Source organism: Dendropsophus ebraccatus, chromosome 1 (genome assembly GCF_027789765.1).
Source record: "Dendropsophus ebraccatus isolate aDenEbr1 chromosome 1, aDenEbr1.pat, whole genome shotgun sequence".
NCBI lineage: Eukaryota > Metazoa > Chordata > Amphibia > Anura > Hylidae > Dendropsophus > Dendropsophus ebraccatus.
This window is the reverse complement of record NC_091454.1, coordinates 148,356,749-148,379,947: the sequence shown is the minus strand read 5'-3', so window position 1 is coordinate 148,379,947 and position 23,199 is coordinate 148,356,749. Positions and strand designations below refer to the sequence as shown.

Below are 23,199 nucleotides of genomic sequence, written 5' to 3'. Positions count from 1 at the left end.
ACAGTATATCCCCACACTGACAGGTGTCCCGTGCCTTATACAGTATATCCCCACACTGACAGGTGTCCTATGCCTTATACAGTATATCCCCACACTGACAGGCGTCCCGTGCCTTATACAGTATATCCCCACACTGACAGGTGTCCTATGCCTTATACAGTATATCCCCACACTGACAGGTGTCCTGTGCCTTATACAGTATATCCCCACACTGACAGGTGTCCTGTGCCTTATACAGTATATCCCCACACTGACAGGTGTTAAGAATAATCAATAATATTCATCTGAGGTTGAAACATTTTGCATATTTTGATGCATTTCTTGAAGCCAACGTGATATTACACCCTGCATGTAATGTCTGACGGATATGGGAGTATTTCGCCCTATGTATAGTTGCTATTCCTCCTGTATGGCTCTGTAGTTTGCACAGTTCTTCCATCATAGTTGGCTGATGTATCTGAAGCCGATCTCTGAGTGTGTGAGGGGATGTAAATAACAGGAAATATCTGGGAACAGGAATACCACTTTATTACCCGGTGCAGAGATAGTAAGCTACACGGGTTCTGCATATACACTGATTCATACACTTGGTTCATTACAAACGCTCTACATCTAAACTGTACGGCTGTTAGTGTTTGTATGGATAAAGCTTGTTCAAGATCACGTGACCGCCATCTGGTCAGCTGACAGAAGAGGCTTCAGATTCCAGCGACATGGTGAGGCTATATCTACTTGTTGTTAGTGACAGTCCACGGCTCGTAAATGACTGTATGGTCTGTGCAGTGTAGCTGTATGTGCAGTGTAGCTGTCCCTGTTATCTAGCTGTATGTGCAGTATAGCTGCATGTGCAGTGTAGCTGTCCCTGTTGTGTAGCTGTATGCAGTGTAGCTGTCCCTGTTGTGTAGCTGTATGTGCAGTGTAGCTGTCCCTGTTGTGTAGCTGTATGTGCTGTGTAGCTGCCCCTGTTATCTAGCTGTATGTGCAGTGTAGCTGTCCCTGTTGTGTAGCTGTATGTGCAGTGTAGCTGTCCCTGTTATGTAGCTGTATGTGCAGTGTAGCTGTCCCTGTTGTGTAGCTGTATGTGCAGTGTAGCTGCCCCTGTTATCTAGCTGTATGTGCAGTGTAGCTGTCCCTGTTGTGTAGCTGTATGTGCAGTGTAGCTGTCCCTGTTATGTAGCTGTATGTGCAGTGTAGCTGTCCCTGTTGTGTAGCTGTATGTGTTGTGTAGCTGTATGTGCAGTGTAGCTGTCCCTGTTGTGTAGCTGTATGTGCAGTGTAGCTGTCCCTGTTGTGTAGCTGTTCGTGCAGTGTAGCTGTCCCTGTTGTGTAGCTGTATGTGCTGTGTAGCTGTCCCTGTTGTGTAGCTGTATGTGCTGTGTAGCTGTCCCTGTTGTGTAGCTGTCCCTGTTGTGTAGCTGTATGTGCAGTGTAGCTGTCCCTGTTGTGTAGCTGTATGTGCAGTGTAGCTGTCCCTGTTATGTAGCTGTATGTGCAGTGTAGCTGTCCCCGTTATCTAGCTGTATGTGCAGTGTAGCTGTCCCTGTTATCTAGCTGTATGTGCAGTGTAGCTGCCCCTGTTATGTAGCTGTATGTGCTGTGTAGTTGTCCCTGTTGTGTAGCTGTATGTGCAGTGTAGCTGTCCCTGTTGTGTAGCTGTATGTGCAGTGTAGCTGTCCCTGTTGTGTAGCTGTATGTGCAGTGTAGCTGTCCCTGTTGTGTAGCTGTATGTGCAGTGTAGCTGTCCCTGTTGTGTAGCTGTATGTGCAGTGTAGCTGTCCCTGTTGTGTAGCTGTATGTGCAGTGTAGCTGTCCCTGTTGTGTAGCTGTATGTGCAGTGTAGCTGTCCCTGTTGTGTAGCTGTATGTGCTGTGTAGCTGTCCCTGTTGTGTAGCCCTGTTGTGTAGCTGTATGTGCTGTGTAGCTGTATGTGCAGTGTAGCTGTCCCTGTTGTGTAGCTGTATGTGCTGTGTAGCTGTCCCTGTTGTGTAGCTGTATGTGCAGTGTAGCTGTCCCTGTTGTGTAGCTGTATGTGCTGTGTAGCTGTCCCTGTTGTGTAGCTGTATGTCCAGTGGAGCTGTAGTGATGTCTCATTGCTTTGGCTCTATGTGACTTTCTGCTCCCCATCCCAGCAGTGTGTAGTGGGGACCTTTTCTTCTGACCTTAGTAAATTCTTCTACAAGTGTAGAGGTGACATATGAGTATTGTGCAGGGACTGTGCTATGAGATGAGAGCATTCAGCATCCTAGGTGCCCACATGAGCCGGAGCTCCAGAGGACACCCTGACATTGTTCTTGTAGCTGTGGTGACAGCCAGATGCACTTACAGTGCTGCCACCCAGCAGCCAACATCGTTTTGGGCTGAAACCATGACTTACATTTTGTGCCACATTTTAAATAGCGTGCACCACTCTTATTTGTAAGAAGACTCATATTGGTGGAGCCCTCAGGCAGGCTGCTAGACGGTTATCATTCTCCTCATTGTGTTTTCTGGTTTTATATAAATAACGTTTTTTTTTCCCAATTTAACAACATAAGAAAATATTACTTTACTGAAAGAGTAGTAGATACTCTGAACAAACTTCCAGCAGATGTGGGAGGTGAATCCAAACTGAATGTAAACATGCCTGGGATAAAAAGGATAAACATATATCTATCCTAAGGCTAAGTTCACTCACAGTATTTTTGCTCAGTATTTTGTTCCTCATATTGCAGCCAAAACCAGGAATGGATTAAAAACACAAAGGCTATGTTCACACACTGTTGAAATTTAGTGGATGGGCATCATTTTATGACAAATAATGACCAATAATGAATAATGATTACATAACAACGGCCAATGTTTTAAAATAATGGCAATTATTTGCCATTAAATGACGTCCATGCACTAAATTTCAACAAAAAGTGAACAGAGCCTTTCTGTGTTTTCAATCCACTCCCGGTTTTGGTTGCAATATGAGGACCAAAATACTGAGCAAAAATACTGTGTGTGAACATAGCCTAAAAAAAGTAAATACTGAAAGGGCAGATTGGATGGACCAGGTGGTCTTTTTCTGCTGACAATCTTCTATATTTCTATGTACGATGACAATATATATATAATATATATGTAGAGCACTTTTACGTGACAATATTTGGGTCAAAATTTTATTATTTTATCCATAACCAGGAGTGGAACTGACACTTGTTAAAATTCTCAGTATATGCTTTTTTTTTATTTCTTTTCAGAGGTTCCGTTTTTGTGGGGATCTGGATTGCCCAGACTGGGTTTTGGCAGAGATTAGCACCTTGGCAAAAATAGTTGAGTATACTTGGATATGTTTTTACAGGGAGATTAAAGGACTATCAATTGATTACCTTTTCTTATATTATATATATAAAATAAATGTGTGTATATGTATGTACAGCTCTATACACACACACACACGTTTATCTGACAGATCTTTGAAGCCAAAGCCATAAATGGATTTGAAAAGAAGAGGAGAAATCTCAGTCTTTCCTTTATGACCTGTTCTGTGTATAGTCTGTTCCTGGCTTTGGCTTCCAAAATCTGTCAGATAAGTCTGTCTGTGTAAACGCACCATTAGGATATTAAATTTATTGTTGGGGGGGGGGGGGGGGGGGGGGGGGGGGGCTGGGTCCTGACTCCCCTGCACAGTGGCAATCAGCTATTTGAGAGGGCCATGCCACTGATACCTTAAGGCTGGGTTCACACTACGTATATTTCAGTCAGTATTGTGGTCCTTATATTGCAACCTCAACCAGGAGTGGATTAAAAACACAGAAAGGCTCTGTTCACACAATGCTGAAATTGAGTGGATGGCCGCCATATAACAGTAATTAACGGCAATTATTTCAATACAACAGCCATTGTTTTTAAATAACATCAAATATTTACTGTTATATGGCGGCCATCCACTCAATTTCAACATTGTGTGAACAGATCCTTTCTGTGTTTTCGATCCACTCCAGGTTTTCATTGCAATATGAGGACCATAATACTGCCTGAAATAAACTTGAGTGTGAACCCAGCCTTATAGTTGATTGTGTCCAGTGGCGGACCTATCGCTTGTGCAGCCGGTTCCACTACCTGGGGGCCCCTCAGGCTCAGGCTCCAGTAAGCTGCAGTTCTGTAGCTGAGCTGTTAGCAGAGCAACAGGAGCTTCCGGATGTGCCCCGGCTGCTCTGATAACTTTCTCCTGCCCTGCACACACAGCCAGCAGCATCGGAGCCACAGCATCTCCTCCCCCAACCCGGCCAGATGGAAGAGAGCATCTGTGTAAGTCCTGCTCTCTCCTATCTCCTTATGGCTGAGCTGAAGGGGAGAGGGGGAAGGTTAACCATGGAACCAGGGCCGAAAGTTCCCAGTGCCTGGTCCACCTTAAATGACGTTCCTCCTTAAGAAATCCCCTCTCCCTCCTCTGTTCTCTCCTCTCCCGCTCTGACAGACTGCCTGCTTCCTGGGTTTTCAAGCAGATGTCGGGACAGGACGGTAAGGGAGGACGGGGATGTCTGCAGATACGGTGCAGCTCCCTGCCTGCCATATAACTCCCCCTAACCTTACCTGCTCCCTGCCTGCCCAATACATCTCCTCACCTATATACCTGCTCCCTGCCTGCCCAATACATCTCCTCACCTATATACCTGCTCCCTGCCTGCCCAATACATCTCCTCACCTATATACCTGCTCCCTGCCTGCCCAATACATCTCCTCACCTATATACCTGCTCCCTGTCTGCCATATACCTCCCCCTAACCTATATACCTTCTCCCTGCCTGCCCAATACATCACCCTCACCTATATAGCTGCTCCCTGACTGCCCAATACATCTCCCTCACCTATATACCTGCTCCCTGCCTGCCCAATACATCTCCTCACCTATATACCTGCTCCCTGCCTGCCCAATACATCTCCCTCACCTATATACCTGCTTCCTGCCTACAGAATACATCTCCTTCACCTATATACCTGCTCCCTGCCTGCCCAATACATCTCCTTCACCTATATACCTGCTCCCTGCCTACAGAATACATCTCCTTCACCTATATACCTGCTCCCTGCCTACAGATTACCTCTCCTTAGCTATATACCTGCTCCCTGCCTACAGATTACATCTCCTCACCTATATACCTGCTCCCTGCCTGCCCAATACATCTCCTCACCTATATACCTGCTCCCTGCCTACAGATTACCTATATACCTGCTCCCTGCCTGCCCAATACATCTCCCTCACCTATATACCTGCTCCCTGCCTGCCCAATACATCCCCCTCACCTATATACCTGTTCCCTGCCTGCCCAATACATCTCCTCACCTATATACCTGCTCCCTGCCTGCCCAATACATCCCCCTCACCTATATACCTGCTCCCTGCCTGCCCAATACATCTTCTAACCTATATACCTGCTCCCTGCCTACCCAATACATCTCCCTCACCTATATACCTGTTCCCTGCCTGCCCAATACATCTCCTCACCTATATGCCTGCTCCCCGCCTGCCCAATACATCCCCCTCCCCTATATACCTGCTCCCTGCCTACAGAATACATCTCCTTCACCTATATACCTGCTCCCTGCCTACCCAATACATCCCCCTCACCTATATACCTGCTCCCTGCCTGCCCAATACATCTCCCTCACCTATATACCTGCTCCCTGCCTACAGAATACATCTCCTCACCTATATACCTGCTCCCTGCCTACAGATTACCTCTCCTTACCTATATACCTGCTCCCTGCCTACAGAATACATCTCCTCACCTATATACCTGCTCCCTGCCTGCCCAATACATCTCCCTCACCTATATACCTGCTCCCTGCCTGCCCAATACATCTCCTAACCTATATACCTGCTCCCTGCCTACAGAATACATCCTACTCACCTATATACCTGCTCCCTGCCTGCCCAATACATCTCCCTCACCTATATACCTGCTCCCTGCCTACAGAATACATCTCCCTCACCTACACTCACCGGCCACATTATTAGGTACACCATGCTAGTAACGGGTTGGACCCCCTTTTGCCTTCAGAGCTGCCTCAATTCTTGGTGGCATAGATACAACAAGGTGCTGGAAGCATTTCTCAGAGATTTTGGTCCATATTGACATGATGGCATCACACAGTTGCCGCAGATTTGTCGGCTGCACATCCATGATGCGAATCTCCCGTTCCACCACATCCCAAAGATGCTCTATTGGATTGAGATCTGGTGACTGTGGAGGCCATTTGGGTACAGTGAACTCATTGTCATGTTCAAGAAACCAGTCTGAGATGATTCTAGCTTTATGACATGGCGCATTATCCTGCTGAAAGTAGCCATCAGATGTTGGGTACATTGTGGTCATAAAGGGATGGACATGGTCAGCAACAATACTCAGGTAGGCTGTGGTGTTGCAACGATGCTCAATTGGTACCAAGGGGCCCAAAGAGTGCCAAGAAAATTTTCCCCTCACCATGACACCACCACCACCAACCAGCCTGAACCGTTGATACAAGGCAGGATGGATCCATGCTTTTATGTTGTTGACGTCAAATTCTGACCCTACCATCCGAATGTCGCAGCAGAAATCGAAACTCATCAGACCAGGCAACGTTTTTCCAATCTTCTACTGTCCAATTTCGATGAGCTTGTGCAAATTGTAGCCTCAGTTTCCTGTTCTTAGCTGAAAGGAGTGGCACCCGGTGTGGTCTTCTGCTGCTGTAGCCCATCTGCCTCAAAGTTGGACGTACTGTGCGTTCAGAGATGCTCTTCTGCCTACCTTGGTTGTAACGGTTGGCTATTTGAGTCACTGTTGCCTTTCTATCAGCTCGAACCAGTCTGCCCATTCTCCTCTGACCTCTGGCATCAACAAGGCATTTCCGCCCATAGAACTGCCGCTCACTGGATGTTTTTTCTTTTTCGGACCATTCTCTGTAAACCCTAGAGATGGTTGTGCGTGAAAATCCCAGTAGATCAGCAGTTTCTGAAATACTCAGACTAGCCCTTCTGGCACCAACAACCATGACACGTTCAAAGGCACTCAAATCACCTTTCTTCCCCATACTGATGCTCGGTTTGAACTGCAGGAGATTGTCTTGACCATGTCTACATGCCTAAATGCACTGAGTTGCCGCCATGTGATTGGCTGATTAGAAATTAAGTGGTAACGTGCAGTTGGACAGGTGTACCTAATAAAGTGGCCGGTGAGTGTATATACCTGCTCCCTGCCTACAGAATACATCTCCTTCACCTATATACCTGCTCCCTGCCTACAGAATACATCTCCCTCACCTATATACCTGCTCCCTGCCTACAGACTATATCTCCCTCACCTATATACCTGCTCCTTGCCTGCCCAATACATCTCTCTCACCTATATACCTGCTCCCTGCCTGCCATATACCTCCCCCTAACCTATATACCTGCTCCCTGCCCACAGTCCCATATTATTCATCTGTGTGTATGCACCTTTAAAGCAGATGGGTAGCAGTACAATTAGGTAATTGGGGGCCCAAGCACATTTTTTGCACAGGGGCCCTCTGCAGTCTAGGTCCGCCCCTGATTGTGTCCTAGAAATCACTGCTTCTGTCTCCATCCACCTCATACTCACATCCTCCTTGTCTTTGTTTCTTTTCTTAGTCCTCAGTTAAGCTGAAGTTGATCTGTGCCCAAGTTCTGAAGGAGCAGCTGGGAGAAACAATTGATGTAAGTATTTATGGTGGAAGCTCGCTTTGTTTTATGCTGATGATCTAGGTGGAATGACTAATCTATGTCTGTTTATTTAACAGTATGAGAAGATACTAAAGCTAACTGCAGATGCTCGCTTAGGTGAGATATACTCTACTGTGTTTAGAGAACATTATTTCTTTATTTTCAGGTTATGAAAGAATGTTTGCTTGTACAAAGTCAGCTATTTATGTTTTCCCATCCATTGAATTGATACCTCTCATTAGGCTATGCCATCAACCTAGCAATATGCACAATGATTGGACTGATCAAGACAAAAGAAAAGATGGTTGGTGTTGTCATGTAGGCATAGAAGGAAAAGCTGGCAAGTTGGTTGGTTAAATAAAACTACATTTTTAATGTGCGCTAAAAATTTTATTAACACCTCTTGTCTAGCTCTTTAAAGTCTTACTGTCACCAGTGTTTGCACAGTGCACAGGTCTGAGCCGTGAGACCTGCTGTGATCAATAACTTTTGACATGTCTGATGACATGTCAAAAGTTATTTGTAGTGACAGTGCCCATTTAAGGTGAAAAGGGGTTTTAATCTGCGGTTCCACTGAGGTGATAGTGACACATAGTCTCTGCCTTTGAGCTCCCTCTTCCTGCCTCGGTGTGGCACTTTAATCTGCATATATCTGCACCTGTTTAGTAAAATAGTATATTAATGACAATTTTTCCGTTTTTGCAGAGTCAGGTGATATCAAAGCCACAGTTGCCGTCCTCTGTTTTATTCTTTCAAGTGCTGCCAAGCATAATGTAAGCGGTGACAATTTGTCTAGTGAACTCCAGCAGCTGGGTCTTCCCAGAGGTAAGAAAGAAATAGTCTATTGGTGTATTGATAAACATTCTTTGTATTTTACCAGTATTTATCTTGTGACATTAGTAAGATCAGTCTGGTTCTACATGTATATAAAAAGTTAAAGAAATATCCTTTTGCCTCTTATTGATGTTTTTCACAGAACACACTGTCTCTCTATGTCGCTCTTATGAGGAGAAGCAGACTGCCTTACAGGACACACTGAGAGAAAACAGTCTCCGCTGTGAGTATTCAGCTGTATATTATGAAGTATCTAGATAAGTTCATGTGAACACTGGAGAGCCTAGATACCACTTGTTTTATGGTAGCACAGTGGAAACTGTATATGCCATACTTTTTAGACTGTAACACACTTTTTAGCAAGCAAGCATCTTGCTAAAAAGTGCCTGTGTCTTATAGTCAGCAGTCAGGGTGGCTCAACAGTGGGAGACAGATCTGACTGTTTCCGTCATAATTGAGTGAAGGTCAGATTAAGCACAATGCTGACAACTGCTTCAATGCTGTATGATGCTCCCTCTTCTCCTGGCCAATTCTCATCTATGTGTTTTATTATGTCCAGCCTCCTAAAACACGTTAATGTCCTATGCTCAAAGGAGAGATGAAAGTTTTATTGGACCTTCCATGATGTCAAAATCATGTGGTCATTCTTGTGACTCCGACCTTCATCTCTCGCTCTGTGTCAGCTTGAACATAGGACCTGCGTGACCCGGCACGTCATAATGCGCAGAGGCTCTATAAAGCAAGCTTAGGAGCTAAGCTTGCTTCATAGAGAGTGAGCCAGGTCCTCACAGTTAATGATGGCCAGCAGCGATCGTATTGCCGCCCTGTGTCATTGCTACATTTAAGTGTCAGTGACAGGAGCTGCGTTCCAGTCATTGTCCAATCGGGACCCCTGTAGCCCCAATCATTTCAGCCTTTTTTTTTTTTATTTGCCAGGGGTTTTACACTTACCTCTGTGCAGACAGCTTGGTAATCTTTCTCATAAAGTCTGCCTCAGGCATAGCATTGACTAATGTTAATCTAATGATTGCATGCAATAGTCCCCTAGGGGAACATAAAAAGTATGACATAGCCCCTTACCAATTTACCATTAAAACATGTAAAAAAGAAACATGTAAATAAACATATTATTATATATTATGTATTGTAGTGTGCTACCACCACTAAGTCCAGGAACGCCAATTTTGATGCGCCGGGACTACTGGTACCCAGCTCTTCCCAGGTGCAGTACTGGAGTAATAATGGAGGGGGGGGGGGGTAGTGTTAGCCATTTTATACCTGCTAACACTAGGCCCCAACTTAGTAATGAATGCAGTCTATCAGACAGCTTTTACTACTAAGCCTTTAAAAAAAAATAAAAATGAAACACCACACAATAGAGAGTGTTTTATTCTAAATATAGCACCCCCAAACCCTTCGTTGGCCATTTTATTTATTTATAAGTGTCACTGTTTTATTTATTTTTTTGCACAAATCAATAGTACAGGCGATTTTAAGAAACGTTGTAATTGGGTTTATTAGCCGAAAAATGCATTTTTATCATGAGAAATCAGTTTGAAGCTCTCCCCCCTGTCCTCATTGTTCTCTATGGAGAGGGGAGGGGTGGAGGGAGATTAGGCACCAAAACAGGACAACAAAGAGTTAATTTACAGCTACGTCACTGGGCTATCTCCTCTTAACCCCTTAAGGACAGAGCCTGAAATGGCCTTAATGACAGAGACAAATTTTATGAATATGACCAGTGTCACTTTAGTCATTAATACCTTCGGGATGCTTTTACCTATCCGGCTGATTCTGAGATTGTTTTCTCGTGACATATTGTACTTTACATTTCTGGTAAATTGGAGTCGATACTCATAACAAATCTTTATGAAAAAAAAACAAATAATGTGAAAAAATGCATTTTTCCAACTTTGAAACTTTTTTGCGTATACAGAAAGTGGTTATACCACATAAATTATATATTAAATAGCATTAGCAACATGTCTACTTTATGTTGGCGGCATTTATTAAACTATCTTTCATTTTTTTTAGACGATAGGAAGCTTAAAACATTAGCAGCAAATTTCCAAATTTTCAGTAAAATTTCAAAATCAGATATTTTTAGGGACCTGTTCAGGTTTAAAGTGTATTTGAGGGGCCTGTATGTTAGAAAGCCCCACAAAGCACCCCATTTCAGAAACTGCACCCCCCAAACTCTGCAAAAGCACATCCAGAAAGTGTTTTAACCCTTTAGGGGAGTCACAGAAATAAAAGCTAAGTGTGTAAGGAATTTGAAAATTTTAATTTTCTGTGCAGAGATTTTATTGTAATCCAATATTTTTCATAATTATAAACCTATTACCAGAGAAATGCACCCCAATAATTATTGCCCCGTTTCTGCAGTTTATAGAAATACCCCATATGTGACCCTATTGCGCTATTTGACGCAACCACAAGCCTCAGATATAAGGGAGCGCCTAGTGAATTTCAACGCCTCCGTTATATTTGGTCATTTTTGACTGTACCACTTCAGGTTGGCAGAGGCTCTGGGGTGTCAAAACCTAAAAAACACCCCTAAAGGGACACCATTTAGAAAACTACACCCCTCAAGGAATGTAACAAGGGGTGCGGTGAGCATCTGGACCCCACAGGTGCTTCACAGATTTTCCGAACAATATGGCGTGAAAAAAGAAAAATTTATTTTTTACACTAAAACGTTGTTCTAGCCTTCAATTTTTCATTTTCTTAAAGGGATAAGAGGCAAAAAAAGACAAAAAATGTGTAGCGCAGTTTCTCCCGAGTACAGAAATACCCCACATGTGGCGATAAAGTGCCAAGGGGGCGCAGGACGAGCCTCCAAAGGGAAGGAGCGCCAATTGGCTTTTGGAAGCTGAATTTCACTGAAAAGGATTTCAAGGGCCATGTCGCATTTACAGAGCCCTCGTGCTGCCAAGACACTGGAAACCCCCCACAAGTGATTCCATTCTGGAAACTACACCCCTCAAGGAATCTAACAGGGGGTGCAGTGAGCATATGGACCCCACTGGTGACGGGCACAAATGTGGAACAATGTGACGTGAAAGGGAAAAATTTCATTTTTTCACTTTCATGGCACAAATGTGCCCGTCATCAAGGGGTTCATATCCTCACTGCACCCCTTGTTAGATTCCTTGAGGGGTGCAGTTTCCAGAATGGGGTCACTTGTGGGGGGTTTCCACTGTCCTGGCAGCACGAGGGCTCTGTAAATGCGACATGGCGTTCATCATCCATTCTAGCCAAATCCAACCTCCAAAATCCAAATGGCGCTCCTTCCCTTCGGAGGCTTGCCCTGCGCCCACATGGCGCTTTATGTCCACATGTGGGGTATTTACGGACTCGGGGGAAATTGCTCTACATATATTGTGTGTTTTTTTCTCTTTTAACCCCTTGTGAAAATGATAAATTCAAGGCTAAACCAACATTATAGTGTAAAAAATGTAATATTTCATTTTCACGCCACATTGTTCCACATTTGTGCCCGTCACCAGTGGGGTCCATATGCTCACTACACCCCTTGTTACATTCCTTGAGGGGTGTAGTTTCCATAATGGGGTCACTTGTGGGGGGTTTCAACTGTCTTGGCAACACAGAGGCCTTTTGAATGCAACATGGCCCCTCAAAATCCATTCCATCCAAATCCAGCCTTCAAAAACGAAATGGCGCTCCTTCCCTTCGGAGGCTTACCCTGCACCCGCATGGTGCTTTATGTCCACATGTGGGGTATTTACGGACTCGGGGGAAATTGCGCTACACATTTTGTTTTTTTTTCTCCTCTTTTAACCCCTTGTGAAAATGATATATTCAAGGCTAAACCAACATTATAGTGTAAAAAATTTAATATTTCATTTTCACGCCACATTGTTCCACATTTGTGTCCGTCACCAGTGGGGTCCATATGCTCACTACACCCCTTGTTACATTCCTTGAGGGGTGCAGTTTCCATAATGGGGTCACTTGTGGGGGGTTTCAACTGTCTTGGCAACACAGGGGCCTTTTGAATGCAACATGGCCCCTCGAAATCCATTCCATCCAAATCCAGCCTTCAAAAACCAAATGGCGCTTCTTCCCTTCGGAGGCTTACCCTGCACCCGCATGGCGCTTTATGTCCACATGTGGGGTATTTCCGTACTCAGGGGAAATTGCTCTACACATTAAATGTTTTTTTTTATCTTTTAACCCCTTGTGAAAATGAAAAAACATGACAAGATTAATAATTTAGAGTAAAAATTTTACAAAAATTACACTAAATGTTGGTCTAGCCTTGATTTTTTTCCATTTCCACAAGGGGTTAAAAAAGAAAATGAACACAAAACGTGTAGGGTAGTGTCCCCTGAGTACGAAAATACCCCACATGTGGGCATAATGTGCCATATGGGCACAGGGTAAGTCACCAAAGGGACAGAGCGCCATTTAAAGGCTGGAATGGAGGATGGAGGCCATGTCGCAATTACAAAGCTCCTGTGCTGCCAGGTCAGTAGAAACCCCCGACAAGTGACCCTATTCTGGAAACTACACCCCATAAGGAATCCAACAAGGGGTACAGTGAGCATATGGACCCCACTGGTGACGGGCACTTACGTAGAACATGTGCCGAGAAAATAAAAAATACAATTTTTTTCATTTTCACGTCCCAAATGTGGCCGTCACCAGGGGGCCATATCCCCGCTGCCCCCCTTCTTAGATTCCTTATGGGGTGTAGTTTCCAGAATGGGGTCACTTGTGGGGGGTTTCTACTGTCCTGGCCGCACAGAGGCTTTGTAATTGCATCATGGCTTCCTCTAATGGGAATGGCGGCCATACCTATTTAGCTGGGGAAAAGGGACAATTCTAATTTATTTGGGGGTATTGGGCCAATTATTAGTTTATAAGGTTGGAAATGACAGGTGTCCATCAAACTCAACCTGTGTTGATCCAGAGGAAGGCAAAAACCCCTCGTGAGGCAGACGACAGTAGCCTCATCACAGGGGAAAAATTCCTTCCCGACTCCATAATGGCGATCAGAATAATCCCTGGATCAACGTGACCCCTGAAATAGGAATAAGGGACAGAATTTAGAAAATGTAGAACCCCAGTGACGTGTGGTGCACCTTGGAGCGATCCAGTATGCAGAGGCCGGGGCGATCAGGACAGGTGTCACACGGGAAAATGGTGTCCTTCCTGATCCCCCTGTTACGCCACACTCTGCACTTCTTCTGGGGTCTCCTGTTCTCCAGTGTGGGGGACGTCACCTGGAAAATGTTGTCCTGGTGCGATACGGGGTCCCTCATATCCAGAAGCGCTGGGTCCGCTCCATGGCTGCTAAATATTAGGGCGCTATTACTACTTCTGATATTTTCGGATCGTGCCGCAAGCTACAGGGCAGCGAGGGACCGGAAGAGGGGGTGCTGGTATAAATGTTATCCCCGTACAGGTGGTGGTGACCTTTATCCAGCAGTGGGAAGATCAGTTCCCGGACGATCTCCCCACTAACTCCAAGGATGGGGGGGAAGGGGGCATCTGGGGGCTGGATTCGGGTGTCCCTTCCTACATACACTGTAAGGGTACGTGCACACTGCGGAATCGCGACAGATAACCCTTCGTGCATTCCACAGTTGGCACCCACCGGCGGACTGATGCAGGCGCACGTCTCCACACGTGTCATAGACTCCATTCTATGCACGGGCGGATTCCGCTCTCCGTCCAACGTGTTCATTCTTTGGATGGACGACGGAATCCGCCCATGCATAGGATAGAGTCTATGACACGGGTGGAGACATGCGCCCGCATCAGTCCGCCGGTGGGTGCCAGCTGCGGAATGCACAAAGGGTTATCCTTCGCCATTCCGCAGTTTGCACGTACCCTAAATCTGTAAGTGTACCCTGAGGTACTGTCACAGAGTTTGTAGAATTTCACACCATACCGTCATCTCTTATTGGGACGGTACTGGCGGAAAAGACGTGTCTGGGGGGCAGCGTACGCTACGCTACCCCCAGACACGTCACTGGATGATGAGGATGAATGGAGGAAAGAAGGATCCCCCCCATTCATCCTCACTGGCTGTTTCGGTGTCGGAGGCAATAATAACGTATGCGTCCGACACCGAAAACACCCTGGGGGCCATCTTTATACGGGGATTAGTATATGGGGTATGTAGTGGTGTAGTGTCAAACTTTATTCAATGTAGTGTGGTGTAATGTAGTGTTTTTTACGTGTTTTTTTTACAGTAAGTATAAAAAAAATCTACGCCAACAAAGGAGTTGCTGATAAATGTCGCACTTATGTGCGGCACTTATAAGCAGACCGTGGCAGTAGAATATAGAAAAAAAACACCCTACGCCAAAAAGGAGGAGTTGCTGATTAGCAGCGCACTTTCGTGCGATGCTGATCAACACTCAGCGGCGATAGGGTGCGGAAAATAGAAAAAAAAAAATTTGGGAAAAAAAAAATTTTTTTTTTATATTCTGAATATCCCTGTAGCTGCTGATAAGTGTATTACACATATCAGCCGCTAGGGGGCAGCAGAGCGCAAAATCCGGAAAATGACGAGGCTGGAGCCGAAAATAGCCGAAAGAAGACGACGAGGACCGCCGGAAAGACCCGAAGACCGAACGGAATGACGGAGGACGCCGCGAACCCGGAAGACGCCGATCAGGAGCCCGGGACAGGTGAGTAATGTACAAATACCTGCTCTGGACCCCTCGGCTACCTAGCTGAGGGGTCCAGGGCAGGTATTTACTATTTTGTGGGACTCTGATCGCCGTGCCACCGGCCCGATCGCCGTGAACGGCCGGCCGGCCGTTCACGGCGATCGGGCCGGTGGCACGGCGATCACCATTACTTTTTACAGTAATGGCGGTCGGTGCCGTCCTCGGACAGCACCGACCGCCATTTTTTTTCCGGGTCATCGGGTCACCGATGACCCGGAAAGGTTCCGATCGCCGCTATTGGCTGATCTGAATTGATCAGCCTATAGCGGCGATCGTAAGCACGGGGGGTGTTAACCACCCCCCGTGCCGAGAAGCTATGATGGCCTGCTATGATTTATAGCAGGCCATCTTCCCCGACCGCTGTGTGTGAACACGCAGCGATCGGGGAAACATCGGGCGTAAATTTACGCCCTGATGCGCTAAGTACCATGGCGCCAGGGCGTAAGTTTACGCCCGATGTCGTTAAGGGGTTAAAGGGGTAGTCCACAAAAACAAAAATTCTTTCAAATCAACTGGTGCCATGAAGTGCCAGAGATTTGTAATTTACTTCTATTAAAAAATCTCAAGCCTTCCAGTACTTATCAGCTGCTGTATGCCCAACAGGAAGTTGTATTGTTTCCAGTCTGGAGCGCAGGAGAGGTTTTCTATGGGGATTTGCTACTGCTCTGGACAGTTCCTGACATGGACAAAGGAGGCAACAGAGAGCACTTTGTCAGACAGGAAAGAAAACACCACTTCCTGCTGGACACACAGCAGCTGAAGATTTTTTAATAGAAGTGAATTACAAATCTCTGGCACTTCATGGCACCAGTTGATTTGAAAGAAAAAATTTTTGGCTGGACTACCCCTTTAAGTCAGCACTGACCTCTGAATAGAGGCTTTCACATAACTCCCGCTGTGTAATCCTTTGTTCTCTGCTCCCGACTAATCTCCCTCCTTCCTCCTCCCCCTCCCCTCTCCATAGAACAGACAGGGGCATGTCTGATGCAACAAGACATAATTTCCTGATAATAAGCAGTGAATGGAAAAGTGGAGGGAGGGGGAGGGGGAAAAGTCTTTTTGAATGCAGATAATGGCATATTTGGCTAATAAACCCAATAACAAAGTTTCTTAGAATCGCCTGGACTATTGATTTCTGCAAAAAAAAAACAAAAAAAACAACACAGTGACACTTTAACCCCTTAGGGACCAAGCCTATTTGGGCCTTCAAGCGGCACTATCAGCAGGTTCAGCAGATCATTACCTGTAGAAAGCAGGGCTGGTACTATATCTTGTCTTCTGCCCTGCATTTGAATGATAGCTCTGTTTGATTTCAGTCCATAAAATGGCTGACATGGAGGAGCATGTGACCAGGCCCTGTCCCCTGTGTCCTCCATAGACATATATAGGCTCAGTGGTGGACACTGGGGGGCGGGGCCTGGTCACATGCTTCTCCATGTAAGAAATCTTATGGACCAAAACACCACAGAGCAGGGCAGCCCAGCCTGGAGGTGGAGAGTCTGATTTTAGCTTTATGAGGTACATAGGAAGCTGCTGTCAGTATATACAGTGAGTACAGTTACTAATACTGTACACTGATCAATTTTACTATAAAGTGGCCAACCCCTTTAACTTGAACGAAGTAGTGTCCCTGCTCAGCTGCTGTTGAGAAGAAGACTGGGAGAAGACACAAGGGTAAGTTAACCCTCCCCTGCCACCACCACCCCAGAACGGAGCACATTCTGGGCCACAGGGGGTCCATTTAACCCCCCTGTGGACCAGACTGTCATGTCCTGGACTGCACTCTGGTCCACAGGGGGTTAACCCCCTGGGGACCAGGCAGTGGCATTTTTCTCACAGAACATGATGACACAAATAGATGTGACATGGTAAGTACATACACCATTGCCTTTGTTTCATTGGTTAGAACATGATGACACTAAACTAACAGGATCTGACTATTAACTCCCTCTATAACTCTAGACCACCAAAATAAGTGACATTGACCCCTCCACTCTTTTAAACCTCCAGGGAAGGTTGATTAGTATAAAATATTTTTTTATTGCCTTTAGTCGCCTAAACTATAAGTTCGAAAAATACCGTACCTTTATTTTTCCAACCATTAAATGTAGTTTTTAGCAAAATCAAAATTAACTTTAGACCACCAGGGAAAAATATAACACCTCTGTACTAGGTCACCAGGGGATAGAATACAAAGCCACTCTGCTGCCCTAGACCACCAGAATATTTTATTTAGCTTGACCCCTTTTCCTGTTTTTTAAACCTCTGAGCACCATGCATGTCTTTTGGTGTAAAAAAAAAAATAAAAAAAATAAATTTAAAATACTTTTTATTGTGCTCTTTATTCTGTCCACCTTGCTCGTTTTCTTTTTTTGTAACTTTGTATTGTTGGATTTGTTTATCACAGCTGTTCAGCCATATGTTTATAGGTGTCTTTTTTTTTTTGTCTTTGCAGTATCACGTTTATCCACAGTGAGCTGGCGCGTAGACCAGACTCTGAGCTCCAGTGTACTACAGGAAATGAATGAGCCAGTTGTTCATCTAAATCTGTGTGTGAAAGATTCTGCTGGCTCCAGACCTGTTAATGTAACTTTGTCTGCCAGCAAATTAAGAGTTTTGTTAACAGGTAAGATACTAATGAACTGGTAATAACCTCGCCTTCCCAGTGTCTTGGTTGTCCAATAAGAAAATTGGAAGTCGAACCATCTTAATTTTTGTCACCTTGTTTTCCCCCTTAATTCTATATGTGAGAGGGTTTTATACCAGTTGATGAATACATATAAATGAAGGATGCAAGAGGTGGTGGTAAAAAGCACGAGATAGTACAAGGTAGTGACTGCCTCGAATGAGGAAACAAGACCAGGAAATGCTCACATAGACCCTTTACATTTCAACAAAGGCACTTAAAGGGGTTTTGTCACCATGGACTCTTACATCTGAAGTTTCTGATTACAGGGAGTCCTACCGCTGTGAACCCCAGGACTTCTGAAGCTCCCATCTGAATGGAGCAGCAGTGTTCATATTCGACCGCTGTTCTATTTACTATCTATGGCAGCACTTCTCAAACCATTACACACAGCTCACAATCTGGTTATATGGCTATAAAAAAGACCCCAAAATTCCCCAGGTCTCTGTCATGTCTGCAGCCTGTGGTTGAGTCAGGTGACGCACTGCGGCCACATATGGGGGATTTCTAGAAACATTAAACCTCTGAAACACCTAAAGGGTTAATAAACTTATGGAATGCTACTTTGAGTACTTTGAGGGGTGCAGTTTTTACAGTGGAGATATAAATGGGGGAAACTAACATACAGGCCCCACAAATCCACTTCAGAACTGAACTGGTTCCTAATAAAATCAGAATTTGACATTTTCCTGAAAATTAGAAAAATCGCTGCAAATTTTCAAAGCCCTCTAACATCCTAACAAGTAAAAGGACGTTCACCAAATGACGTCACCATAAAGTAGACATGTTCTAGATGTTGCAGTAATAATAAGTTCATGTGGCATAACTATTTTTCTCAGAAAAATAGAATTTTGAATATAAAGGATTTTATATTTTTATTTGTATATTGTATATAGATATTTTTGCGCAAATGTTGTGTTTTTTACAAAAAAACTTCTGTATACCAAAAAAAACAAAGTATACCACAAACATAAAGAGGAATATGTCACAAAAAATCTATCTCAGAATAACCCTGATAGCTAAAAGCATCGCACAGTTATAACTACATAACGAGAGACAGGTCAGATTTGAAAAATAGGTCCTGGGCATTAAGGCCAAAACAGGTAAAAACTGGCTGATGACATTGTAAAAAAATAAACTTTATACTTGCCTAATCCATATGTCTGTAAGCTCTCACTCCTCATGTATGGCTGATAATTATATGTATATCTCTGTAACGTCTATTTTTGTCTATGTATGTACCCCAGAATTGGAAAGTGCTGCGGAATTTGTTGGCGCTATATTAATAAAAATTATTATTATTATTAATCCCCCGCGGTTATCCTGCAGCGTTTTGCTGTGTTCCCTTCTCACTGCTTATGCTTCTGGCCCCATCACGTCAGTGACAGGCCACTCATCCAGTCACTGGCCACAATGCTGTCCTGTCAGTGGTGAGCAGGTAACACAGGCAAAAGGCTGCAGGATAACAGAGGAGAATAGGTAAGTATAAACTTTATTATTTTTCATGTAAAAAGCCAGGGCTGCCCGGACATCGATAACGATACATATACAGCCCATGCTGCACGATTATTGAGCCGTTTATAGGCTTGGTAAGCGAACGTCCATCTAGCAGATCAGCGCTCACTTACTGTAAAGGAGATGGGTTGTGTAATATGACACTAAGGGCCCTATTACACCAACAGATTATCTGATATATTTTTGTTGAGCCAAAGCCAGGAATGGACTATAAACAAAGAACAGGTAACAGATAAAAGACTGAGATTTCTCCACTTTTCAAATCCATTACTGGCTTTGGCTTTAAAAAATCTGTCAGATAATCTGTTGGTGTAATAGGGCCCTTAGGCTCTGTACTGACTTCCGTTTAGCAGATCTATGCTCCATTTTATCTTTATTCATCCAAAACAGGAATGGATTCCAGCTGAGGGATTAGGGATAATAAGACCACACTAGACTGACCAGAGCCCAAACTCTTAAGTTTTTCATATGTAACAGGAAAGTGATTTGAATCAGTTTTTGTAAGTATTTCGTTTGCACTGTAAAATTATTTTCTCTTGTATTTCTAGAGATGAAACAGGCTCTCGAGATGACAAACTCCCTAAACGGCTGAAAAATCTGCAGATATATAGGAGACCACAAGGTCTTTTAAAAGGACTTTGTTCCTGAGAACAGCATTTATAGAAATCATCTTGTGTAACTCAAGGATCACTGATTGTTCTGGACTACACAGACCTTCTTGGCATACTGTGCAATGTATACACACACACACACATTTAAGCCAGACCTCTTACTCTGTTCTGGATACATGCTTTGATCTGAGATGATTTCTGAACATGAGCAGAAGGCAACTCCTCCTTTAGGATCTGCAACCTTAAAAAATAAAACACTTTCCTGATTTGACCCTGACACTTGCAGCTACTTATACATTGATATATAAGGAAAGAAAATTAAGAAAAGGTGAACAAACAGCATTTCATCTCGTTTTTTCTTTGTTAATATGTGCATATTTCTAATGCTGCACCTTTTATCAGTTCAATCATTAGCTGATGATGAATCTTTAGTACAATGTATATTTCTGCTTTCAAAATAAAATTTTTATTAAAAAGTAAATAAATTGTCTTGAAAAAGTCATTGTCTAGTCTTCTTCTTTTTCCTCTTCCACCTCCTCCTCTTCCTCCCCCATTGTTCTGTGAATAATACAGCCCGAACTTCTTTGCGCACAGACTCCGTTCAAATTTCCCATAGGAAATAATGGGCACACTGTAAACGCTAACAGCCAATAGGACTTCGGCAAATAGCTGAAATATAGCAGCCAATAGAAATTCTAAGTTCTTGTCAAGACCTCACAACATCCACACAGTCGCATGTCCACTATTGGCCAGTAGAAGATGGAAGGTCCTTAACAATTGTTTCTCACTGACATGACAAAATTGTCATGGTAACCGGACAATGATCTTTACTATTTTAAGTAGCAGAGGTTATTCAGTGATATAAGAGAGCCGATACCTGCATGACGTAGCAGAGGTCAGTCAGTAAAGTAGCAAAGCAGAGGGGACGGTGCCGTAGCCGCTCTTAAAGGGTCAGTACTTAAGCTGGTCTTCAAAGGATGGTACCTAAGTCTTTTTTAAAGGGACAGTACTTAAGCTACTCTTAAAGGGACAGTATATAGGTCACTCAAAGCGTTGGCACCAAAGTTGCTCCTTAAGGGACTATACCAAAGTTGCTTTTAAAGGCACTGTACCAAAGTTGCTCTAAAAGGGACTGTACCAAAGTTGCTCTTTGATGATCATCAGTGATGTCAACGATGATGTTGTTGATAAAGTTATCATTGTTGTCAATTATTGTCGTTGATAATGTCATCACTATTTGATGATGTCATCAGTGATGTCAACGATGATGTCGATAAAGTTATTGTTGTCAATGATTGTTATCAGTGATGTCGTCAATGATGTCTACGATTATACTATTAATGATGTCTTTATAGTGCTTGAAAAAGCACTATATTGTAATTCTTCTTCCTCCTCTTCCTCCTCTTTCTTCTCTTTCGCCTCTTCCTCCTCTTCTCCCCCCCCCCCCCCCCCAATTGTTTTGTTCTTCAAAGTATGGTAGCTGAGTCTCTTAAAGGGACAGTACTTAAGCTGCTCTTAAAGGGACAGTATATAGATCACTCAAAGCATTGGCAACAAAGTCGCTCCTTAGGAGAATGTACCAAAGTTGCTCTTAAAGGGACTGTACCAAAGTTGCTCTTTGATGATCATAAGTGATGTAAACGATGATGTTATCAATAAAGTTATCATTGATTGTTATTAGTGATGTCGTCAATGATATCTACAATTATACTATTAATGATGCTGTTATAGTGCTTGAAAAAGCATTCTTCTTCCTCCTCTTCCACCTCTTCCTCCTCCTCTTTTCTCTTCCTTCTCTTCTGCTGTTTCCCCCTCTTCCTTCTCCTCTTCCTTCTCCTCTTCTTCCTCTTCCTCCCCCCATTGTTCTGTGAATAATACAGCCCAAACTGCTTTGCGCACAGACTCTGTTTAAATTTCCCATAGGAAATAATGGCCACACTGTAAACGCTAACAGCCAATAGCACTTATGCAAATGGTTGAAATATAGCAGCCAATAGAAATTTGAAGGTCTTGTCAGTCAACACCTCACAACATCCACACAGTCACATGTCCACTATTGGCCAATAGAAGATGTGAGGATGGAAGATCCATAACAATTGTTTTTCACTGACATTAGTTAGATTGTCATGGTAACTGAACAATGATCTTTACTATTATAAGTAGCAGAGGTCAGTCAGTGATGTAATAGAGCCGCTACCCGCATGATGAAGCAGAGGTCAGTCAGTAGAATAGCAAAGCAGAGGGGACGGTGCCCAAGTTGCACTTAAAAGGGATGGTGCCCAAGCCGCTCTTAAAGGGGCGGTGCCCAAGCTGCTCTTAAAGAGACGGTGCTCAATTCGCTCTTAAAGGGTTAGTACTAAAGCTGCTGTTCAAAGGATGGTACCTAAGCCGTTTTTAAAGGGACAGTATTTAAGCTGCTCTTAAAGGGACAGTATATAGATCACTCAAAGCGTTTGCACCAAAGTCGCTCCTTAAGGGACTATACCAAAGTTGCTCTTAAAGGGACTGTACCAAAGTTGCTCTGAAAGGGACTGTACCAAAGTTATTCTTTTATGATCATCAGTAGAGATGAGCGGACTTTGCGGATTTCTGATTCGTGAGAACCAGAACGATCGGCGTCGGATTCCTGCTGTCTGCTCGCTCCGCGCAGCGGGTGGATATCTGCTAAGGAACTCCTGGAAAACGGGGATACAGCCATTGGCAATGATTATGTTGTCGATAAAGTTATAATTGTTGGCAATGATTGTCATCAGTGATGTCATTGATGATGATCAGTGATGTCATCAATGATGTCTACGATTATACTCTTAATGATGTCTTTATAGTGCTTGAAAAAGCACTATATGGTAATCCCTTCTTCTTCTTCTTCCTCTTCTTCTTGCTCCTCTTCTTCCTCCTTCCCCCCATTGTTCTGTAAATAATACAGCCAGAATCGCTTTGCATACAGACTCAGTTTAAATTTCCCATAGGAAATAATGGCTACACTGTAAACGCTAACAGCCAATAGCACATATGCAAATAGCTGAAATATAGCAGCCAATAGAAATTTACAGTCACATGTTCACTATTGGCCAATAGAAGATGTAGAAGAGGGAAGGTCCTTAACAGGGGCGTAACTAGAAATGGCTGGGCCCCACAGCGAACTTTCCAAGGGGG

The 23,199-nt window shown here is 44.0% G+C and overlaps 1 protein-coding gene across 1 annotated transcript; it reads left to right on the top strand.

Annotated features, from left to right (window-relative positions):
• Positions 1–633: 633 nt before the first annotated feature.
• On the top strand, positions 634–20,491 carry COMMD4 (COMM domain containing 4). Its single transcript, XM_069956483.1, has 8 exons — positions 634–716; positions 3,225–3,296; positions 7,619–7,684; positions 7,768–7,807; positions 8,396–8,515; positions 8,667–8,747; positions 17,687–17,857; positions 19,981–20,491. The coding sequence occupies exons 1-8, from the start codon at positions 714–716 to the stop codon at positions 20,022–20,024; spliced, it is 597 nt and encodes a 198-aa protein (XP_069812584.1). The 5' UTR covers positions 634–713; the 3' UTR covers positions 20,025–20,491.
• The last annotated feature ends 2,708 nt before the right edge of the window (positions 20,492–23,199 follow it).